At 33.8% G+C, this 19,735-nt stretch overlaps 1 protein-coding gene across 1 annotated transcript in view; it reads left to right on the top strand.

The window, feature by feature from the left end:
* Nucleotides 1–19,735, top strand: part of CALCRL (calcitonin receptor like receptor) — a 101,938-nt gene that overhangs the window by 78,069 nt on the left and 4,134 nt on the right. The window contains exons 10-15 of the mRNA XM_028121223.2: nt 7,060–7,186; nt 10,175–10,328; nt 11,805–11,865; nt 11,950–12,016; nt 16,619–16,837; nt 16,991–17,032. Of these exons, the coding sequence (XP_027977024.1) occupies nt 7,060–7,186; nt 10,175–10,328; nt 11,805–11,865; nt 11,950–12,016; nt 16,619–16,837; nt 16,991–17,032 (670 nt within the window). The remainder of the gene's footprint in view (nt 1–7,059; nt 7,187–10,174; nt 10,329–11,804; nt 11,866–11,949; nt 12,017–16,618; nt 16,838–16,990; nt 17,033–19,735) is intronic.

Below are 19,735 nucleotides of genomic sequence, written 5' to 3' on the forward strand. Positions count from 1 at the left end.
ATAATCCTTTAATGTGTGTATTTCTACTTTTCAGGACAAGTGATCCAAATCTCACCTTTTTTTCTCAGCTCATATATGAATATATTCAATCAATATTGTGAACACTTACCTCAATTCATTTCTTCATATATCTCTTGAACTAGAACAAAGTATAATGTTTCTTCTTTAAGCTATGAATTTTCTCCTGAAAACTGTTCATGATTCAATCTTCAAATCAATTTTAAACAAAGCTAACTATTTAAAGAAATCCTACATAGGAACATGGAGAACAAAAAGTCTTACTCTACAAACCATATCCTGATGTTTTTGTTTTGGCAAATTAGAACTTTCACTTACATAAGTTGTTTAAAACCTGGCAAATATGCCCCATCAGAGGTCTGACAATGGCTGAGTTCAGAAAGAGTCATCAAGTGGTCCCTGAATAGCATAGCTCTCAGTGCCTACCCAGGATCATTCTGGTTTTCTCAACTCTTTGGTACATTTCACTCATTGTAAGTTTGTTATGCAGTATGGTTTTAAGACATATTTTATTCTGCTTTATGCATCCCAGGCTTCTTTCAGCTTAACATTGAGTATTGGTTAATTAACCATAGTTTTTCATGTAATATTTTATTAGATCATACTCAGTCTATTTCCAAATTAAGGAATTTTGATCAATGTGCTGAAAAATCCATCCCCCATAAACTGAACATGGTGAGAACTGAAAAGTCTTGGTTGGAAAGCTTTGGATAAGAACAGAATAGTACAAGAATTAATGGATTTACTCTAACAAAAACCAGTTCCACTATAATATAATTGCTATTACTGGTTTATGGAATAGAGTCCCAGGTATGGAAATATAAAGTAAATAACTGAATTAAAGATTTTGGACTTATTTTAAACAGAAAATTTATTATTTAAAGCTATAACTGAATGTTAAAGATCACATAATTTCTATTAATATTTTTGATAAATATGCAACTTCTTTATAAGTGTAATCTATTTTGCTTGAGCAGGTTGAAACATAAGTGCTATTTAAGCATAACTAAATTTTCAAGGGAATAGAATGACAAATCATTTTAAGAAAACAAATGATCCATTGCTTGAGGTTAAAACAGTCATTTGAATGGATTAAAACTTCATGATTTGAAATAGAGAACATAAATAATATAACATTTCCCTCCTCAAAGTCATAATATATTTTGCAATTTGGTTTTCTACTCTTGTGGGCGTAGTTTATTTTGTTAGACTGTACCCACAGATATGACTATATAACAGGAGAAAGCCACAGTAAACTCTCTAAAGTGTAGCATCTTTTTAGTAGTTAGGAAAAACAAAAACCAGACATGACTGGATAGTATGCTGCTAATGTTTGCTAATAGAACATTAAAATGTAACACAAATGAGTATGAGCTTCAGAATCAAAAAGTCTTTTAGTAAATTATGCTCTTTAATTTTCTTCATGTTACAATAGGAAAAAAAAACAACATGGAGTCTTGCCTTATGCATTTATTCACATTGTTCTTCGTGCCCTGTAAAAACTCTAAGCTTATGTTTTTTTGGAGGGGATGATTCTGACTCAGGGTAACTTCTTAATCTGCTTGAAATGCTTTTCTCCCCTATCTGCTCCTGTTTCAGTTCTATCTTGAGTCTCCCCTCACTCTGGCCACAGTCTTTATCTATTTCTTAATCTTATTTTCATTTCTAAAAAGCATATAACACTATCAGGAATTATGTGATGTAATTTATGTATTTACCCTCTATTGTCACATGAATGACATCTATATTATTCAGAAGTGTTTCCTCAAAATCTAGAAATAGTGCACAATATATTACTTATGCATCAGTAAATAGTTATGTGATTAAATGAATATTAAAAGAGACAAAAGCCTTACATTTTCTTAAAATTCAACATTCAAATTCAACAGATCACTTAATTGGTTTGTAATCTCGAGCAACTTAAATTCCATTTTATTAAAGGATAATAACACTTCAAGGGGTTATTATAAGACATAATGAATGTGAAGTACTTATCTCTGTGTCTGGGATATTCTAAAAGCTCAATATATGGTGGCAGCTACTATTAGGAATTTTATCTCTAAAATTTTGGGGAGTGTAAGAATCACAGGCATTCAGAAAGCCTGACTATTTCTTCTCTTGGTTTCCTGCCCATTAGTAGACCAGGAAGAGCTCTTGCATGGGGCAGCTCCCACATGAGGGAAAACCATTTGGCAACACAAAATGTGCCCATCTGTTCCTTATGCAGCCCATATTCATATGTTATCTTAAATGAGGAGCTGTGAAAGGCAGGGACAAGGGAGAAGGGAGCATGATGGAGTAAAAGCAACCATTTCCCTTCAAAAGGACATTCATTGATCACCTTGGTTGAAACACTCATGTACTCTTTCTAATCTGACCAAATGGATCACCATCAGCCTCCCAAGAGAGCCATTGATAGAGATTATATCTGCTTTGTGTCATACCTAACCAGGTGAGTCCATCAACTCAGTGCTCCCTTCAGTAGACAAAAGATAGCCATACTGCTTTTCCTTTTAATATATTTATTGCTTTCGGCCTACTTTTCTGGCAGTGTTCCAATTGGCATGAGCTTTCCTCCCAGATACATGATTAGTGTTTTCTTGGGAAAAGAGCTAAGCATTAAGAAATTAAATTAAATACACTAGCATTAGAAAGCAGTACTTTGTAGCCTGGGCAGTTCTTATATTGCTTGTATTTCCTCTTTTTGTTACTAGTTTTGCTCAGGACTAGTATTGAGTGAAAGTAGTTTGGAAATTTCTATCTCCAGTCAAAACCAAATGGGAAACAAAGGCAAGTATTTTGTTCATACTGTGGCGGAACTTTGACTACGGAGCCGCATAATACTTGGGGCCTGTATGGGGCACCTGGGTGGCAGTCGGGTAAGCATCCCACTCTTGATTTCGACTCGGCGCATGATCTCAGGGTGGTGAGTCTGAGCCCTGTGCTGGGCTCCGTGCTCAGTGGGGAGTCTGCTTGAGATTGTTCTCTCTCCCTCTCTCTCTGCCTCTCCCCCCCTACATGGGCTTACCTGGTCTCTCTCAAATAAATAAATAAATCTTTAATATTTGGGGCCTGTGTGATAATGAAAGTGGTAATTTGGAGACAACCCTGGGAAGGATGAAATTCCTTGGGGGATAATTCAGATGGCCTCCTCTATTGCTCTCCATCACAGGAAATTGTCTTTCTAATGCTAAATTCTTTTGTTTTGTAACGAAAAGATGGCAATTCAGTGTTTCATTGTACTACTTAAAATATGGGCAGTTTTAGATTACTAAGGTGAACCTTGATGCTATTTTATTATTTGTGGGAGAAAATCCTTAGAGAACTTGATTAAAATCAGCCATATGATAACTAGGTTAAAAAAATAAGAGCTAACTTGACATGGGTGAGATATTATGTTAAGCACTAGACATGATTAATCTCACTTCACCTTACAGCCAATCCTATGAAGTACTATTGTTATTCCTATTTTACAGATACAGAAACTAAGGATTAGAATTTTTAAATAACTTGCCCAAAGTCATAGTGTCAGGAAAGAACACAGTCCAGATTCACTCTCAGGCCAGATTTCAAAACCTATTTTCAAGTGTGTGTATAGACTGGGTGCTACCCACTCCTAATTGTTCCAAAAGAGAACTGAAAGACATAGGTACCTTATACATGAAGAATAATGGTTTGTTGACATGCTTACATTAACTGCCTCTACTACTCTGCTTGTCAAATTGCATACTGAAAAAGTATCCTAAAATAATTATATGTAAAAATATGAAATGGAAACAATCCAAACCCACAAACCATATTTTCTATTCTGTGGTTATGCTCAAATAGAAAGGAATATTATAACTTATAAAGAAAGCAGAAAGTTTTTTGAAAAACATTCTCCAAGAGTATAAAACAATTATTTTAGTATTTTGAGTAAAATAAGCACATTTTAAAACTTAGAGTAGGTGAAACTGGTTTCAGGTTAACATTTGAAAAAATACCTGGATATTTTTAGGGTTTTATTTAAACAAAACAATGTGTTTACCAAGTACATACTTTGGTTTTCATTTACCAGTTGATTTTATTCATACTGATGAACTTACATGTGTTAATGAATATGTTTAGAGAAAACAATATGCATCATTAGAAAAATTTAAGCATCTTTACCACTAGACATTGATAGAAAACATATGTCAGATAGCATCTGTCTGCATTTAAGTTGCACAGAATCTGGAGGAAGAAATGGAAGAAACTAAAACAATAGCCATAGGCTAATATTATAGATAGTTGGACAAATTTACACAACACAAAGTGAATCTTTTTTGCAATGGTTCAGTTCAACAGAACAATATTCACAGCTAAACTGGATATCAGGGTTTACAAAGCAAAAGTCTTTGGTTTGAATTATATAGGGTGGATTATCAATGTTGACCATATTTTGTAAAACACTCAAAATAAGCTTTATGTCTCTGTTTTGAAATGATTTCATGTATCCTCTTAAGTATTTGTTTGGTTTTTATATTAAATATTTTATTTGTAATAGGATTTCATTTTATTATTTCAAAATTTTGCCCATAGTATGGCATTATTTTGGTTCTCAAAGGGGAAAATGCAATATATCCATTTATCACAGAGTAAGAGAGTAAGAAGCAATTTCTTTTTTGCTGGTGGACTCACAATAACTACATCTTTAGAAGAGCATAGATGCCAGAAGCTCATTTTTAGGTCCTTACCTTTCAAACCAGATTGAGGTGGGAGCAGTCATCAGAAAAAGTGGGAATTCTGAGAGGAACAGAAATATACACTATCATAGAGGAGAAAAGGAAGTTTAAGTGTACACAAAGAAAATTAAAATTGTTTTCAACTAACTACAGTTAGCATTTCATTTTACATATTTTTAACCTTTGCACATGTGAATATTACAAACACCCATAGTTATAATATAAATGCTACTCATTTTGTATTCCTTAGGTCATCTTTAGGCTCTTCTATCAAGAATTGCTATTTTTAAAAGTCTTATTTAGTGTTTGTTTTCCTTCATTCCAATTTACTCTTTACAAACATTTCTTATTTGCTGTCTAAGCAAACTCTCCCAGTGTTTTGGTCATAATTTGAAAACTGTGAAATTTTGTTGTTTATATATTATGTCTTAACCAATGGACCTGAACCAATGTTCAGCAGAAAAGGGCAAAATAGCCCAGCTAAGGAAAACATTTTTTATTTTATTTTTCCCATGGTGGTAGCTGAGTTATTCAAATTCTGTTATGAAAAAAGTACATATTTGCATGGGTAGGCAGTTTTCCCCTAAACAATAGTTGGCACTCCACAGACACTGAGTAAGCTCAAGGAAGGCATTTAAAACTAAGACCAGGTAGACAAATTTTATATGTTCATAATGTGAAGAGTGACCAATTACAAAAAAAACAAACCATTCATGATACAAATGATCTGAAAAGAATATTCTTTACTAAACCTCTTCTCACATTCATTAATTTTGTTTGATCCCTGCCTGCCTCTCACGCCTCTCACACCTCTCATACACTGCACCATCAAATCAAAGACTCTCTAATACGAAAATACAAGCAGCTCTCAGAGCTGTTTCTATTTTGAAGGACTCCAGCTACACTTCACATACTTATCATGTATGACTGTCTTATGCTCAGTTGATTGCCCCAGAGCCATCTCATTCATGAAGTCTTTCATCGTTTCCCTCATAGCACCCACTTCTGTGGAAGGCATGTATTGAAAATCAGTAAACACTGGTTTGGACTGAATTCACTTCTAGACCCTTTAAAATACTAAAGCTATATATAAAATCACAGATCTATAGCTGGAAGAAATTTCAGAGACAATATAGCTTAAACTTTGCATTTTTAAATATAGAAAACCTTGGCATCCCAGCCTAACTATGATATCCTGGGCACATGGTTTATTTAGGATAAGGTGATACAGTGATAAAATTAAATTAAAATCTCCTTGAAGTTCCCAAAGTAGAAGTCATTAGTTTGTGTTAAATAGGGTGGATTATCTAGGTTGACCATATTAATTGCATAATTTTATAAAAATACAAAACGAACTTTTAAGTCTCTGTAATGAAATCATTCCTGTCTCCCTCCCTACATACGTGTTTTGTTTTGATATTAAGTATTCAGTTTGAAGTGGATTCCTTTCTATTAGTTTAAAACTTTACCCATAAGCATTCAAATAAATGCTTCATGAAAGAGGTAGAACTTGAGTTGGTCTTTGAGCATAGAGTCATATGTGGACAATCTGGTAGAGTAGATGTGGATTCAATCCGAGGAATGGCGTTACTTGTCATTAATAATGACTTTTCCTAAAATTTATTTCTATATGAATTCCAAATAGCCAGTTCTTTAATTTTGTTTTATATAGGAGGACCTCCAGTCACAAGTGGTAATATTTTATGCCTTACATATGGCTGGACCAATTAGAAAGAAAATTCAGTAAAGCTAAACAAACAAACATCATTGGTTGCTAAGTCTATATTTTTATAAATTTATCTATTCTGAATACAATGTTATTTTTCTCATGGTTGGTCTGCATAATCACTATCACCACACAGAAGCTCTATAAATAGAACAACCATAAACAATCATAAACAGGCTATATAAACAGAACAACCTTTGTGGTATAATGAAAAGAGCATTATCTGTGTAAGATTCTGACAGACAAATCCAAAGTTTTCAAATTAATTAGCTACAGGATTTTTTGATCAGTTAACTTCACTGAATCTCAGTTTCTACATTTTCAGAATAAATTAAAATATTAATCATGTTGAGAGATTCACAGAAGAAATTTATTTAGAAGCCTTGTATGGGCAAATTTCTATTCCTACAAATGTCTACCTGTACCGAAGCAACTCATTTGTTCTCTTTTAAGGAATTATAGGTTTTCCCTAATTAAGATTTTATCATGAGTCAATCTTGGGGAGAAAAAAATAATTCTTCCAGATTTGGAACAGCTATTATGAATTGTGAATGTATCTTATTTGAATGATTATTAATAAAAATAAAATATTTGGTTTCTCTTGCCTTTTAGGAGCCTAAGTTGCCAAAGGATTACCTTGCACAAAAATCTATTTTTCTCTTTTGTTTGTAACTCTATTGTAACAATCATTCATCTCACTGCAGTGGCCAACAACCAGGCTTTAGTGGCCACAAATCCTGTAAGTAAAATGAGGTTGTACCCTTAGGTTCAAGAGGTTAGAGGGAAAGAAATGTGAGTGAAAGGTGGTGGTGGGGTGGGGGGTCCTGATATATGTAAATGTGTATAAATACTCATATATATATTTTAAGGTCTGACATCTAGAGAGTATATATATCTATATTCCAATCTATAAAGGTATATACATCTCAATCTTTCCCAAGTTATAAAGGAGGAATACATTTCTTTGCTTCAATTATTTATATATGTTATACACATCTTCACCTCATTTGATGGCTAGAGTCCTCCTGCTGGTGGGACTTAAGGGTTTATGACCATGTAACATTTACTCGATCGAATTTAAAAAGTCAATCAAAGCAACTAACTACAGATGTAGTTAGAAACACAAGGCATGAAAACAGAAAAATTTTAATTAAATTATATATTTGGGATCAGGTGACTTTAAATAGTTAATAAAACCAGGGAAAATGAATTGTACATCCCCTATGTAATGTTAAAGTTTCTTAATATGAGACTTTTTTTTTAAAGGACTCTACCAGGTCCTCAGTATCTCAGCAAATATTTGTAAGTTGTTTCCTTATAATCCCTTTGGAAGCACAATTTGTTTTTAAGTTTTTTTTTACTGAAGTGTAGTTGACACACAATGTTACGTTAGTTTCAGGTGTACAACATAGTGATTCGACAACTTGATATGCTATGCTTACCACGAGTGTAGATACTGTCCATCACCATACATCTCTATTACAATACCATTGAGTATATTTTCTTATGCAGTACCTTTCATTCCCATGACTTATTCATTCCACAACGGGAAGTCTGTATCTCCCACTCCCCTTTACCCAATTTGCCCATCTCTTGCTTCTCTACCCTCCATCCCTGGTAACCATACATAGTTTGTTCTCTGTATTTTGGGGTCTGTTTCTGGAAGCACAATTTTTAGGATGAGTATCAAAAGATACATAAAAATAAGCACAGAGACTGTCATAATATAAAAGCCATATTTTAAAACATAACCTAAAATTTACTTATATAAGTGTATATATTTTATGCAAACTATATGCATATGTGAGCTATATTTAAAGTATCTGCATAAATAACAAACATATTTTCAAGTATTTAAAATTATCTGCTTTCATAATGTTTATAGTATCCATACTACAGTTTTGGATATGGATTTGTGGAGGGGTGTATATATATATATATATATATATATGGTGTACATAAAGTGGTTTTTTAAAGATTAAGTTATCTAGTAGTAACTAAATAATTTAGTAACTAGATTTCAGTAGAAACCATGGAAGGGAAGGAATTTTCACTCAGTGGCCCAATAAACAATACTCTCCTATGTGTTTTACGTGTGTTTTAGGGTAATTTCCAAAATCCTAAAATTCCCTGCATTGTTTGCACACGTGTATCCAGATTGCTTAATCTTGTGTATGTTCCACTCTAATGTCACTAGGTGAGGAAACACACTGGGATAGATTTAGCAACATAAAAAAACTGGCCAATGACCTACCACTTTTGAGTGACTTTCTCTAGAGCAAAGAGATAAGTTTCATCATGAAGCTACAGAGCAAGAGATTCTAAAGCTTACATTTAGTTATAAGGATATTGTGTTTAATGTACAAATTGCAGGCTGTAATATATTTTTAATATATTCTTGGAAAATTTATTGTTTGTTTATATCAGCAATGCCCTTCATAAAAATACTTTCCTGAAGCATGTTTTAAGTTCTTTTTATCATAGTGACTTATGGATGAATTTTTTAAGTGAAATCAGGAGTAAGAAGTCCAATTAGAAATGCACGTCTAAAAACTATACCAGATAAAAACTTGAAGCTGAAGTCTGTTATTTCTATATAAATATAGTTGACTAACTCACTTTTACCCTTGAGAAGACTTTGTTAATATAACATGATGTTTGACATCAAGATACTTTATTTTAAAGTTTAACGTTATGCATTCTACCAATGTACTTAATGGAAGAATAGGTTTTATAAATGCCCTACGGGCAGAAGGCATTGTGTATAATCATGAAAACAAAATTGGAATTACAAGACTTGTGTTCAGGGTATAGCTTAGATTGATGTTGTATGAATATTAGCAAATCACTTAACTTCTCCAGTACTCAGTTTTCTATCTGTAAAATATGTGACTAGTGATAAATTATGTCACACAGAATTAAAGATTAAATGAAATAACATTGAAAATATTTTAAGCTAACTAATGGGCACATGTCATGATTACTATTCTACGAGAACCCCAATATCTATTTTCTACTGTATCTCCCTTCCAATTTTCTTTTTAGTGAAAAAAAATATTTATTTCAAAAATAATGATAATTGCCACTAAATATTTATTGACCAGACTAGAAATTGGGAGCTGTGGGGAGTAAATGGCCATATATTTCTGGGAGAGTTTTAAATTTATTCTCCTTTCTAAGGGAGCAAAATATATCTCTTACTCCTTCATGTTTACTTTAGCCTGTATTTGAACCTTCCTCTTCTGATCTTTTTAAGAATAGAGAAGAGAAAGTGGGGATCTCAGAAAAAGAGGAAAGAAACCATAACTTTTTCTTCTTTTTACTTACATGAAATCCTCAACCTCATATTTGAATAATATCAAATACGGGCCCATTAGATTGTTATTTACTGAGTAATTGCACTGGTAGCAGTAGTATGCAAGACTTTCAATTATTGGTCACTTTTCATGAAAAAATGTATCTGGAAAAAACACATCCACTAACTGTAATAAATTTGGAATTTACACATTTCCTGGGAGGTGTACCATTATAACTCTTTAGAGTCAGTGCTTAAAAACTTATCAGGATGAAGACTGGCATTTTACAAATCTGAATCATCAGTATATAAGATTTTGTGTAGAGGAGAGAAAATTCCAGGTCTCTATATAGCTAACTTAAACTAGACTATTGCTTTACATGTGAATTCACAAACAACTAAATATTGATGGCTTTCTTTTTTTTCTCACAGGTTAGTTGTAAAGTGTCTCAGTTCATTCATCTTTACCTGATGGGCTGTAACTACTTTTGGATGCTTTGTGAAGGCATTTACCTACACACACTCATTGTGGTGGCTGTGTTTGCGGAAAAGCAACATTTGATATGGTATTATTTTCTTGGCTGGGGTAAGTGCCATTACGCGTGTCTGCTGACTCACCTTTTAAGAAAGCTCTTAGAGGATGCAGAGCTCCTTTGTAATAAAAATATACTTATTATTAATCATTCTCAAACAACAGCAGGTGATTAACCTTTGCTTATTGCAGTAAATTGAAATATTTAAACAAAGAACTACTGACTCATGGTTTTCAGTAGTCACAGGTCAATAATACAATGTTGTTGGGTTTTTTTCTATTTAATATTTCAGTGTGTATCTTGGCTAAGTATGCAGTGGCTAACACGACAGAATTAGAATCATGAATTAGTGAACTAGTCTTCATATTGTTCGAATCTCTTTTTCCTTTGTGCAAAATGAGGGCGTTGGGCTTAGCCAGCTTTGAAATTCCACTCAAAAAAAGTTTGTTTTTAAAAAATATCATTTTATCTTAAGAATAGAGGGGTCAGTAATTGAATAAAAGCACACGAAAGATCTATTTTTTCCACACAATCTCCTGACATGGTATTATTCACAATGCAAATAATGATACACTTCTAGCATATTTCCTTTTCTTTTTTTTCTGTTTTTTTTCAGTTTTAATTTTAATTCCAGTTAGTTAACATACAGTATTATATTAGTTTCAGGTATGCAATATAGTAATTCAGCACTTCCGTACATCACCCTGTGCTCATCACAGCAACTGCACTCCTTAGTCCCTGTCACCTATTTCACCCATCCCCCATCCACCTCCCCCTCTGGTCATCATCAGTTTGTTCTCTGTAACTAAGAGTCTGTTTCTTGATCTGTGCCTCTAGTGCATTTTTAAAAACAACTAGAATAATTCAAAATATAAAATGCTGAAAATGAATTCAACTGGACTAGTTTCTAGAAACATAACTGAAATTATAATTATCTATCATATATCAATCTACCTATCTATCCAGTCAGACAATAGATACAGATATATAAAGGTATGTACACACATACACACACACACACACACACACTTTTTAGTATATTTAGTATAGGTTACCTTTATAAAACATGTCTTCATTTCATGTTGGAAAGATCTCATTTAGAATGCTAAAAACATGCAAAATATCTAATATATAAACCATCTCTCTCTCTTCCTCTCTTTTTCTTCACTTGATCAGTCTCAACTTCTTCCCACATCCTACTAAATAAATATTGGCTGATTCCATATCATAGAAAATATATATGAATTCTTCTAAGCCTTGGGGCTTAGGCAGCACATTTATGGACTTAGGCTCTCAAGTCCACTGATTCAAAATGACTTCACACAGACACACAAACCTGGACATACAAATAACTAATATTTACCATATTTATTGCTTGGCTATACAGAAAATATTTACTCATTAAACATATAGTGACCAGTTATTTTTGCTCCCAGAGTACCTGAGTTTCATATTTTATGACCACATTTTAGGAATTCCATCTACAGAGAAAGTTGCCTGTTAATTTTCTTTTTGTTTGATATTTGCAGGATTTCCACTGATCCCTGCTTGTATACATGCTGTGGCGAGAAGCTTATATTACAATGACAAGTAAGATAATCTCTCTTTCTGATTTCTATTGGAACTACATAAATGAAAATATCCAACATAATTTTGCTGTTTTTTCCCCCCAAGCTGCTGGATCAGTTCTGATACCCATCTTCTCTACATTATCCATGGTCCAATTTGTGCTGCTTTACTGGTACGTAATGAAAATTTTCCTTGTTTCATCATTGTTCATATTTCAACTTTATTTCCTGAATCATCTGGCCTATGGTATCTTTCAGGACCCTGGTGTACGTAAATGACACGTTCACAGTGTTTAACTGAAGAGAGTTTAATAAAGGTGTTAATTTGAGGTATTTGCAGGAAGAGGAAGGGAGCTAATTCATAAGGAATGGCCAGGCACCAGGGACCTGCAGTGGGGAAACTCTTAATGGCTTTAGACCTAAAGAGGGGACAGAACAGTGTTTTGGGATTTGGGCCAGTGCTGGGAAGCATGGCCTTGAGTAGAGGAACATAGCCACTGCCCAAACCACAGCCTGGCAGGGAAGAAGAATGAGGAAGAAATACTCAAACTTCTCTTTTCCTATGCCCTGATTACTTGGTTCTTCCCTTTGGCCAAATGAAACAAATGTCAGAGAGCAAGAAGCCTGGGCAAGGGTGCAGTCTTTCGAGGTGCCTCAGAGTTTCCTGGGATGCAGAGCAGAACAGAGAAGGGTAGAGGATAGATCTAGTGAGAGGGAATGGCAAATGGGGAAAACTACACGCCTATGTTGCTAATAAGAGTAATATTCCAATAAAGAAAAGACTGTAATTTGGAAAAAGAGAGTATTGGTTAAACTGTTGTTTTACTGTCATAAGTATCATCACTTAACATGAATACACCAATTGGACATTTTTAAGTGTGGTTACAGGGAAACAGAAGTCACATTCAGTGCTTTTATTACATTGTTTCGATGTGGGGAAATAAATTCATCCACATTAACAGGGTTTTTTTTTCCATAAAGCATTAGACACCAGAATGTGATTAATGTCTGAGATTATAATTACAGGTGATATTCAATTATACAGAAAAAGATAAAGGGGCTATGTTTTTTGGTCAAAATTCAGAGCTTCCTAATCCTTGTTTTCAAATTCTTTTTTTAGACAAGGATTCTTCTATTTTTTTTACTATATTTGCTAATTGCAGCTTAGCATACGATTATGTTAGAATACTGTTCGAGCCATTCTCAAAAGCATGTCACAATTCAGAGAAACTTCTGGAGGCTGAAGGCCTGGGCTTGAACACTTCTTCCACCTTTTACTTGCTGTATGACCCTAGGCAATTAAACTAATCACTCTACATTTCAAGTGCCTCATTGGTAAGATAAAGAATACAATAATAGTGATTTTTAATCGTTTAAACAAGGAGTCCAATGAGTTAACACCTATAAAGGACTTAACTTGGCATGTATAAAGCATGTAGCAAGTGTCAAACTTCTGATTTGTGCCTGACCACATAAGCTTAAAAATTAATCCATGGAATTTATTACAGTGATTATGGAAAGTTTAACATAGCTTAATGTAGACTCTAGTGAGAATTTCATAAGCAGAAGCATTTCCTTCCTTTCTGCCCTGCACATACTAGGGACATGCATGATACACCGGACTTAAGTTACACCTTGAGATGTCCTAGCTTTGTAATCTTAGAGCCAACATTGAAATCTAATTCTACCACATCTGGCTGTGTGTATCAGGGCAAGTTCTGTTTTTTGGGGGGTGTTTTGTTTTGTTGTATTTAACCTCTCAGTACTTTTGTTGTCTCTTCTGTGATTAGGGAATAATAATAGATACCTCATAGGGTATTGTAAGGATTAAATGAGACGCATCTTGTCAACACAGTGCCTAGAATACAATAAACTCTCCCAAAAAATGCTCTAAAAAGTTTCTTGTAATTTCTACATGATACCATGATTTTGCTCTGAGGAGTGTTCAAAGAAATAAGATATGTTGTTTGGGCCACCCAGGAACTTACAGAACAAATATAAGGCAAAATTTTATTACAAGAGATCTGACTGATTCTTCAGAGGGGTAATTCAAATGCTTAAATCAGAGAGGTTCAGGAAATTAAGTAAAAGCACCTAGCAAATAAAAAATGTAATTGCAACTAACACAATCCTTGGAAAAGCCCATCCACATCAATTTTGGGAGGGAAGAGTAGATGGTGCAGTTAAGGGTAGAATATCACAGGATGCCTGGGTGGCTCAGTTGGTTAGGCGACTGCCTTCGGCTCAGGTCGTGGTCCCGGAGTCCTGGGATCGAGTCCCACATCGGGCTCTCAGCTCGGCGGGGAGCCTGCTTCTCCCTCTGACCTCCCTTCTCATGCTGTTTCTCTCTCTCTCTCCCTCTCTCTCAAATAAATAAATAGAATCTTTAAAAAAAAGCGTAGAATATCACATAGAAATATAACCCATCAAGCTACTCTAAAAGAAAGAAAGTGAAAATCCACATTATTTGCCTAAAACATTTTCCATTTTCTTGGCTTAAAAAAGAGCAGGAGCCTGTTTTTCTAACACCATAAATATTTCTGTCTTTGTTTGAGTTCTAGGGCTCCTCACTGGTTCTGGCCGATTCCAAGGTCTTGGGAGGGGCCTTAGCAATTGTTTATATGGTCACATGCTTAAGTACAACTTTTATAAATAAAATATTTCAACCTCAATCAGTTTCTTTCCACTCAGACTTCCCTTGTCACATTTCCTCTTGAGCAGGATGGTATCTGAGTGGTTACAGCACTTTTGAGATCTTGCCAAAGGGAAGTTGAGAGAGGATACATTTAATTGGTGTTTAGTGAGAGATTTTTAAGTCAGTTCAGTTAAGTGATTGCTGGCTATTCTAGTCTGGGAATGGCTTCTAGGAATCCCCCTGCCATCACTGTGCTGAGGTACACTGCTTCCTTTCATGACCCGAGTGTGGGATCATGAGATGAAAATGTCCTATTGTGCCTACCAGTTACATGATCTTTATGAGTATTGGAATAAAAACAGATTTCTTTTCTTCCCCTTAACTAGTTTTGCTCAAAGATAGATGAGATTCAGATATAGGTCATCTGAAATTTAAAATTCTTATTCAATTCCTATTCAAAATAAATGGAAGTATTTGCAGAAAATAAAGTAGGATGACTTTCTAGTTCTAGTTTCACATTTTAAATCAGATTTGCCATTTTGGAAAAGCACTTTGCATTTAGAGATTTTCACATAATGAGCATCTAAATTGCAACATTTCTACTGATTTTATAATTTATGACTTTTGCATGTAAGGATTATAAAATATTTTATATTCTAAATTTATAAGCAGATAAAAGGGCATTATTATATTTTCTTTCATGGGCTGGTAGTAATTTCCATTTAGTCAAAACTTTGCAATAACCATGAGTGCTTAGGAAGGGAACATAATAGGATGGGTGGAAAAACAGCTGATGTGTTGATTTGTCATGTTTCATTCTTACACCTGTTAAAATGGCTTATTCTGCTTTTGTCTTTAGCAGAGACATTCCTGTGTCTATAACCATGTTACTTTTCATAGATGTGTTTCCATCGGGATTGTGGTAAACTTTGGAGCACATGTCCCATTAGATTCTCTAAGAATAGTAGTGGAATATTTTTATGCCCAGTTATTTTCATAACACATGTCTTAAATCAGCATATGTATGTTATTTGTTCATTGTTTTCTATATTAAATGAGGGGCTATCATTATTATTCCAATTTATTAAGGTAAGCATATATAAATTACTTATCAGGATGTAGTTTAAAAGCTTTAGATTATTAAAGCACAGATGCTAGAAGTCAGGGTGAAGAAAAAGGAAAGAGAATATAGTGTAATGACGTAAGAGCCCTCAGGGGCCCTTCTGGAGTTAATATCCATAATCTTATTGAAGGCGCAAAATATGGGCACAGAAAAAATAGACAAGCATAAAAGATATTGACTTGGATGAAGATAAGAAAGTGGTATTCAAAGTGAGAGAGAGAGCGAGAGAGATATATTAAAGCAGTACTCTGTTTCCTGAGTGACTTAGTTATTCACACTAAATTTTTGAAGTTTTATATCTCCCTTTCAAAGAGAATGATTTCTCTTGGGAAAAGTTTTTAACACAGTAAATATGTAATTACAGAAAGTAATTAACAGATGGTCCTGTAGGATGCCAAAATTGTTTTAACTCTAGGATGATCTAGGTTGAACATCAGCTGGTTTTAGTGTGTGATCAGCCTCCTCAGAATGATAAAGAAGCTTACAGTACTATCTCAGGAGTTGTGAGGATTACTGTTACAAAAGGAAACACAGGAAGGAGAAACCAAAAAGATGAAAATGGTTATTATGGTATAATATGTATTTAGAAAGTACTAGTATGGACGGTGATAAAGAGGAGACACTTAAAAAATTAGCATTTGTTATAAACAATTCTTTCCTTTGAGCTGAAAATGTTCAAAAGACTTAGTTTTTGGACCATTGCAAAATTCAAAAAAACTGCATAAGAAAATGAGCTGAGAAAAACACTTAGATATTCCTTAACTGAATGTGTTCCACAATAATTCCACCGTAATTTTATTTTTCTAAAACTAAGTCCACTAACATTGATGTGCTTGTTAAATTAATAAATCACAATTCTAGAAATACAAATTAATATATTAGGCATATATTCTCTGCAGTAGAACATATTCTTGTACATTGAAAATAATCTACAACTTATAAAATCAAAGATCCTTCAGTAATGCTTCTTAATATTAAATATTAAACAGTTTTCAATATGCCATTTTATTTTTTTAGGTGAATCTTTTTTTTCTATTAAATATTGTACGTGTTCTCATTACCAAGTTAAAAGTTACTCACCAAGCAGAATCCAATCTCTACATGAAAGCTGTGAGAGCTACACTTATCCTGGTGCCGTTACTTGGCATTGAATTTGTGCTGATTCCGTGGCGACCTGAAGGAAGGATTGCAGAGGAGATATATGACTACATCATGCACATCCTTATGCACTATCAGGTATGGTGCTCTTGAATCAGGAAGGCAGCTTGTGAAGTTTGGTATTAAATTGCATATAGCTTTGGTTTAGTTTTGACTATGTATGTAGCAAGTTGGTTACAAATAATATATCTTTTCCATTTGGAATCAGAAAATTCTGTTTTTCTTTTACAGGGTCTTTTGGTTTCTACTATTTTCTGTTTCTTTAATGGAGAGGTATGGTGATTATTTTTATTCCTTTTATCGTTTTATATTTGCAATGTATCTTTTTCTAAAAAGAAAGACAATTATACATTCCCTAGGAACAACTACTTCAAATTCCATTTTGATCAGGAAAAAAAACGAATCTCTTTTCATGGATGCAACTCTTCTTCCCAAAAGCTTGGGTTATACTGGAGTTCAAGAATAGGGCAAATCCAGCCTCACTTTAAAATAGTCCATCAGTGACTTTTAGTCATGTAGCATTTGACCTACCTTTTGCACTAATCCTAGTAAGTCCGGCCTTTGTCGTAGGTACAATGCTAGTCAGTCCTTAACCTCATAAAACATACACTCTAATAGGAAATAGAATTGGCTCATTTTCATTTTCCCCTTTTCTCTATTTTTTTGCTTTGCCTGGCTCACAATGTGGTTTGGAAAACAGTTTTATGATGGTTACAAAAAGATTTTAAAGAATTAAACTCTTAGTTATACAGGGAGGGCATGCAGTAAGTTAGAAAACTGAGGAGAACAGAATGCTGTAATTTGTAACATGGCAATGTGCTCTTGGATATTTCAAGATTTTTATCCAAGGCTTTCCGAGCAAGAAAGTTTGAGGTGTTTTAGAAACTGGTACCAAGTTTCTTATGCATATGAATAGTGTTATAGCTCAGTGGTTTGAGCTATACTGATTTAGCTCTTTAACTGTTTTTAATCGATTTGACAAATTTTAACCCTGTTGGAGGATTTTGTAAAATTCAACAAAGTTTAGAAATCCAGACAGCAACCGAGTGAGGCTCAAATACTTGGTAACTGTGAAGCTTATCGCAAAGCTTCAGATGGGAAACATATGGACCAGTAGGTGTAACATTATGAGAACTATTCCTAAAAAATAAATCAACATTGGAAATCATGTACATGTCATGAAAAACTATAAAATATTGCTCTCCTTTGCTTAATAATCGTTTACTTCTTTCTCTTAGCACATGATGAAATTTCATGTTTGATTTTATTAAATTGATTTTTTAAAATGTTTATTTCATTTATTTAATTATTTATAACAGAGTGTAGAACTGTCAAACATAGTAGGCTATATTTCATATCTTTAAGTGGTGCTTCCATGAGTCTTCTGTTATACAGTGGACAACAGTGACTTTTTCTGAAGTTAATGAGATGTACAGATGCAAAATGCAATAAGGAAGAATAGATAAATCATTTGTTTTGATAATAAAATTCAAATAGCATTTATTATGTACTTCTATAAATTTATGATTGCATGAGCTGAATTAGACAATCCTATCTGCTGCCTATATGGGATTTTACAATTAAATATAGATGAGAGAGAAATGGACAACATGCCAAAGAACAGGCATACAATATGAACAATATACCTCTCCACTTGCAGAAACAGATTTCATTTTAATAAAGGGTAATTTCTAAATGTATTAATCATAATTACTAGTAAAATATTTTGTGATAAGAAGCAGTGTAGAATAAAAGCATAGATACAACAATGTGTTTTTACCCCAAAGATGCCACTTTGTTCCTGATGCTGTAATACTTCGGGCAATATTCTGAGCCTCCTAGAGTCTCAGTGTCTACTTTTATTAAAAGGAAATAAAAGCAAGTTCCTTACACAGTCTCACAAAGATTAGTGTAAGCTAAGAATCTAAAGCTTTTAGCAGCATGCCCCACCCTTAGTAGATTACCAGTACCTTATAGATTCCTTACTAGATCTGTCAAATCGTTCATTTTCAAAAATACATGCACAAATGGAAGCATTAGTCATATTGGAGTCAATCTCAAATTGGACTTTTTATTTGGAAAGTTTGCCCAGGGAATATCTAAACTAATGCCTAATACTCTTATTGCACTCTCTATGTAACCAAAAGAGACCCAGACCTTGATCTTCTGCCATGTCCTAAAATTGAGAAAATTTGGGCAGTAAAAAATTACAATAATACAAAATCTTGTAATCTAGTTGTTGCCAAATCCTTTGGTTCTTTACAACATCTCCAATATGTGTCCCCTTTTCTTCATCTCTCAAGATACAGTCCCTATTTGTGGATGACTCATTTCTCATTTTAAGAAATACTATAATCCCTCCTTTTTTGTCTCTTTGCCTCTTAGTTTTTCCCACTCTCATAACATGAAGGCACAACTGCCAGATTCATTTTGTGTGGTTCCAACTATGTCACGTAGTTCTCAAAATCATTTGCTCAGGCTTACGTTCCCTTCTTGCTTTCCATGGGAGGTCAAGTAGCTTCCCTTTAGCGTAGTCTCTACTTTTTTTTTTTGACTCTCACATTTTGTTTATTTTTTAGTCAAAATATTCCTATTTGCATTTCTCACTAGTTAAATAATTGTGGCATGACAAGTGCTCAGGACACGTTCATCTCATCTCTAGCCCACTCAGCCAAATATGGACTGTTAGCACAAACTAGAGATCTAGTTATTAGAAGTGCCCTCCCTAGCCTCAAGGGTAAATCTAACAACACCTGAGAGATACTTTTATAAAGTGAACAAAAAGATTTATTGAGAATAACCAAACCTATATTTTATAATGAGAACTAGGTAGCATTTTTATATGAAGCCCTATTAACTATTTTTTAACTAATTTAGGTTAAGGAATATAGAATTGATTCCTTATCAAGTGCTAATGGGCATATAAAGTTGTAATGTTACATTATAAAAAGAGTTGCCTTACTATTTGTATAGCAT

The sequence above is a fragment of the Eumetopias jubatus genome, unplaced genomic scaffold (genome assembly GCF_037043125.1).
Source record: "Eumetopias jubatus isolate StellerSeaLion01/CBP00866 unplaced genomic scaffold, mEumJub1_p1.0 scaffold_3, whole genome shotgun sequence".
Taxonomy (NCBI): Eukaryota; Metazoa; Chordata; class Mammalia; order Carnivora; family Otariidae; genus Eumetopias; species Eumetopias jubatus.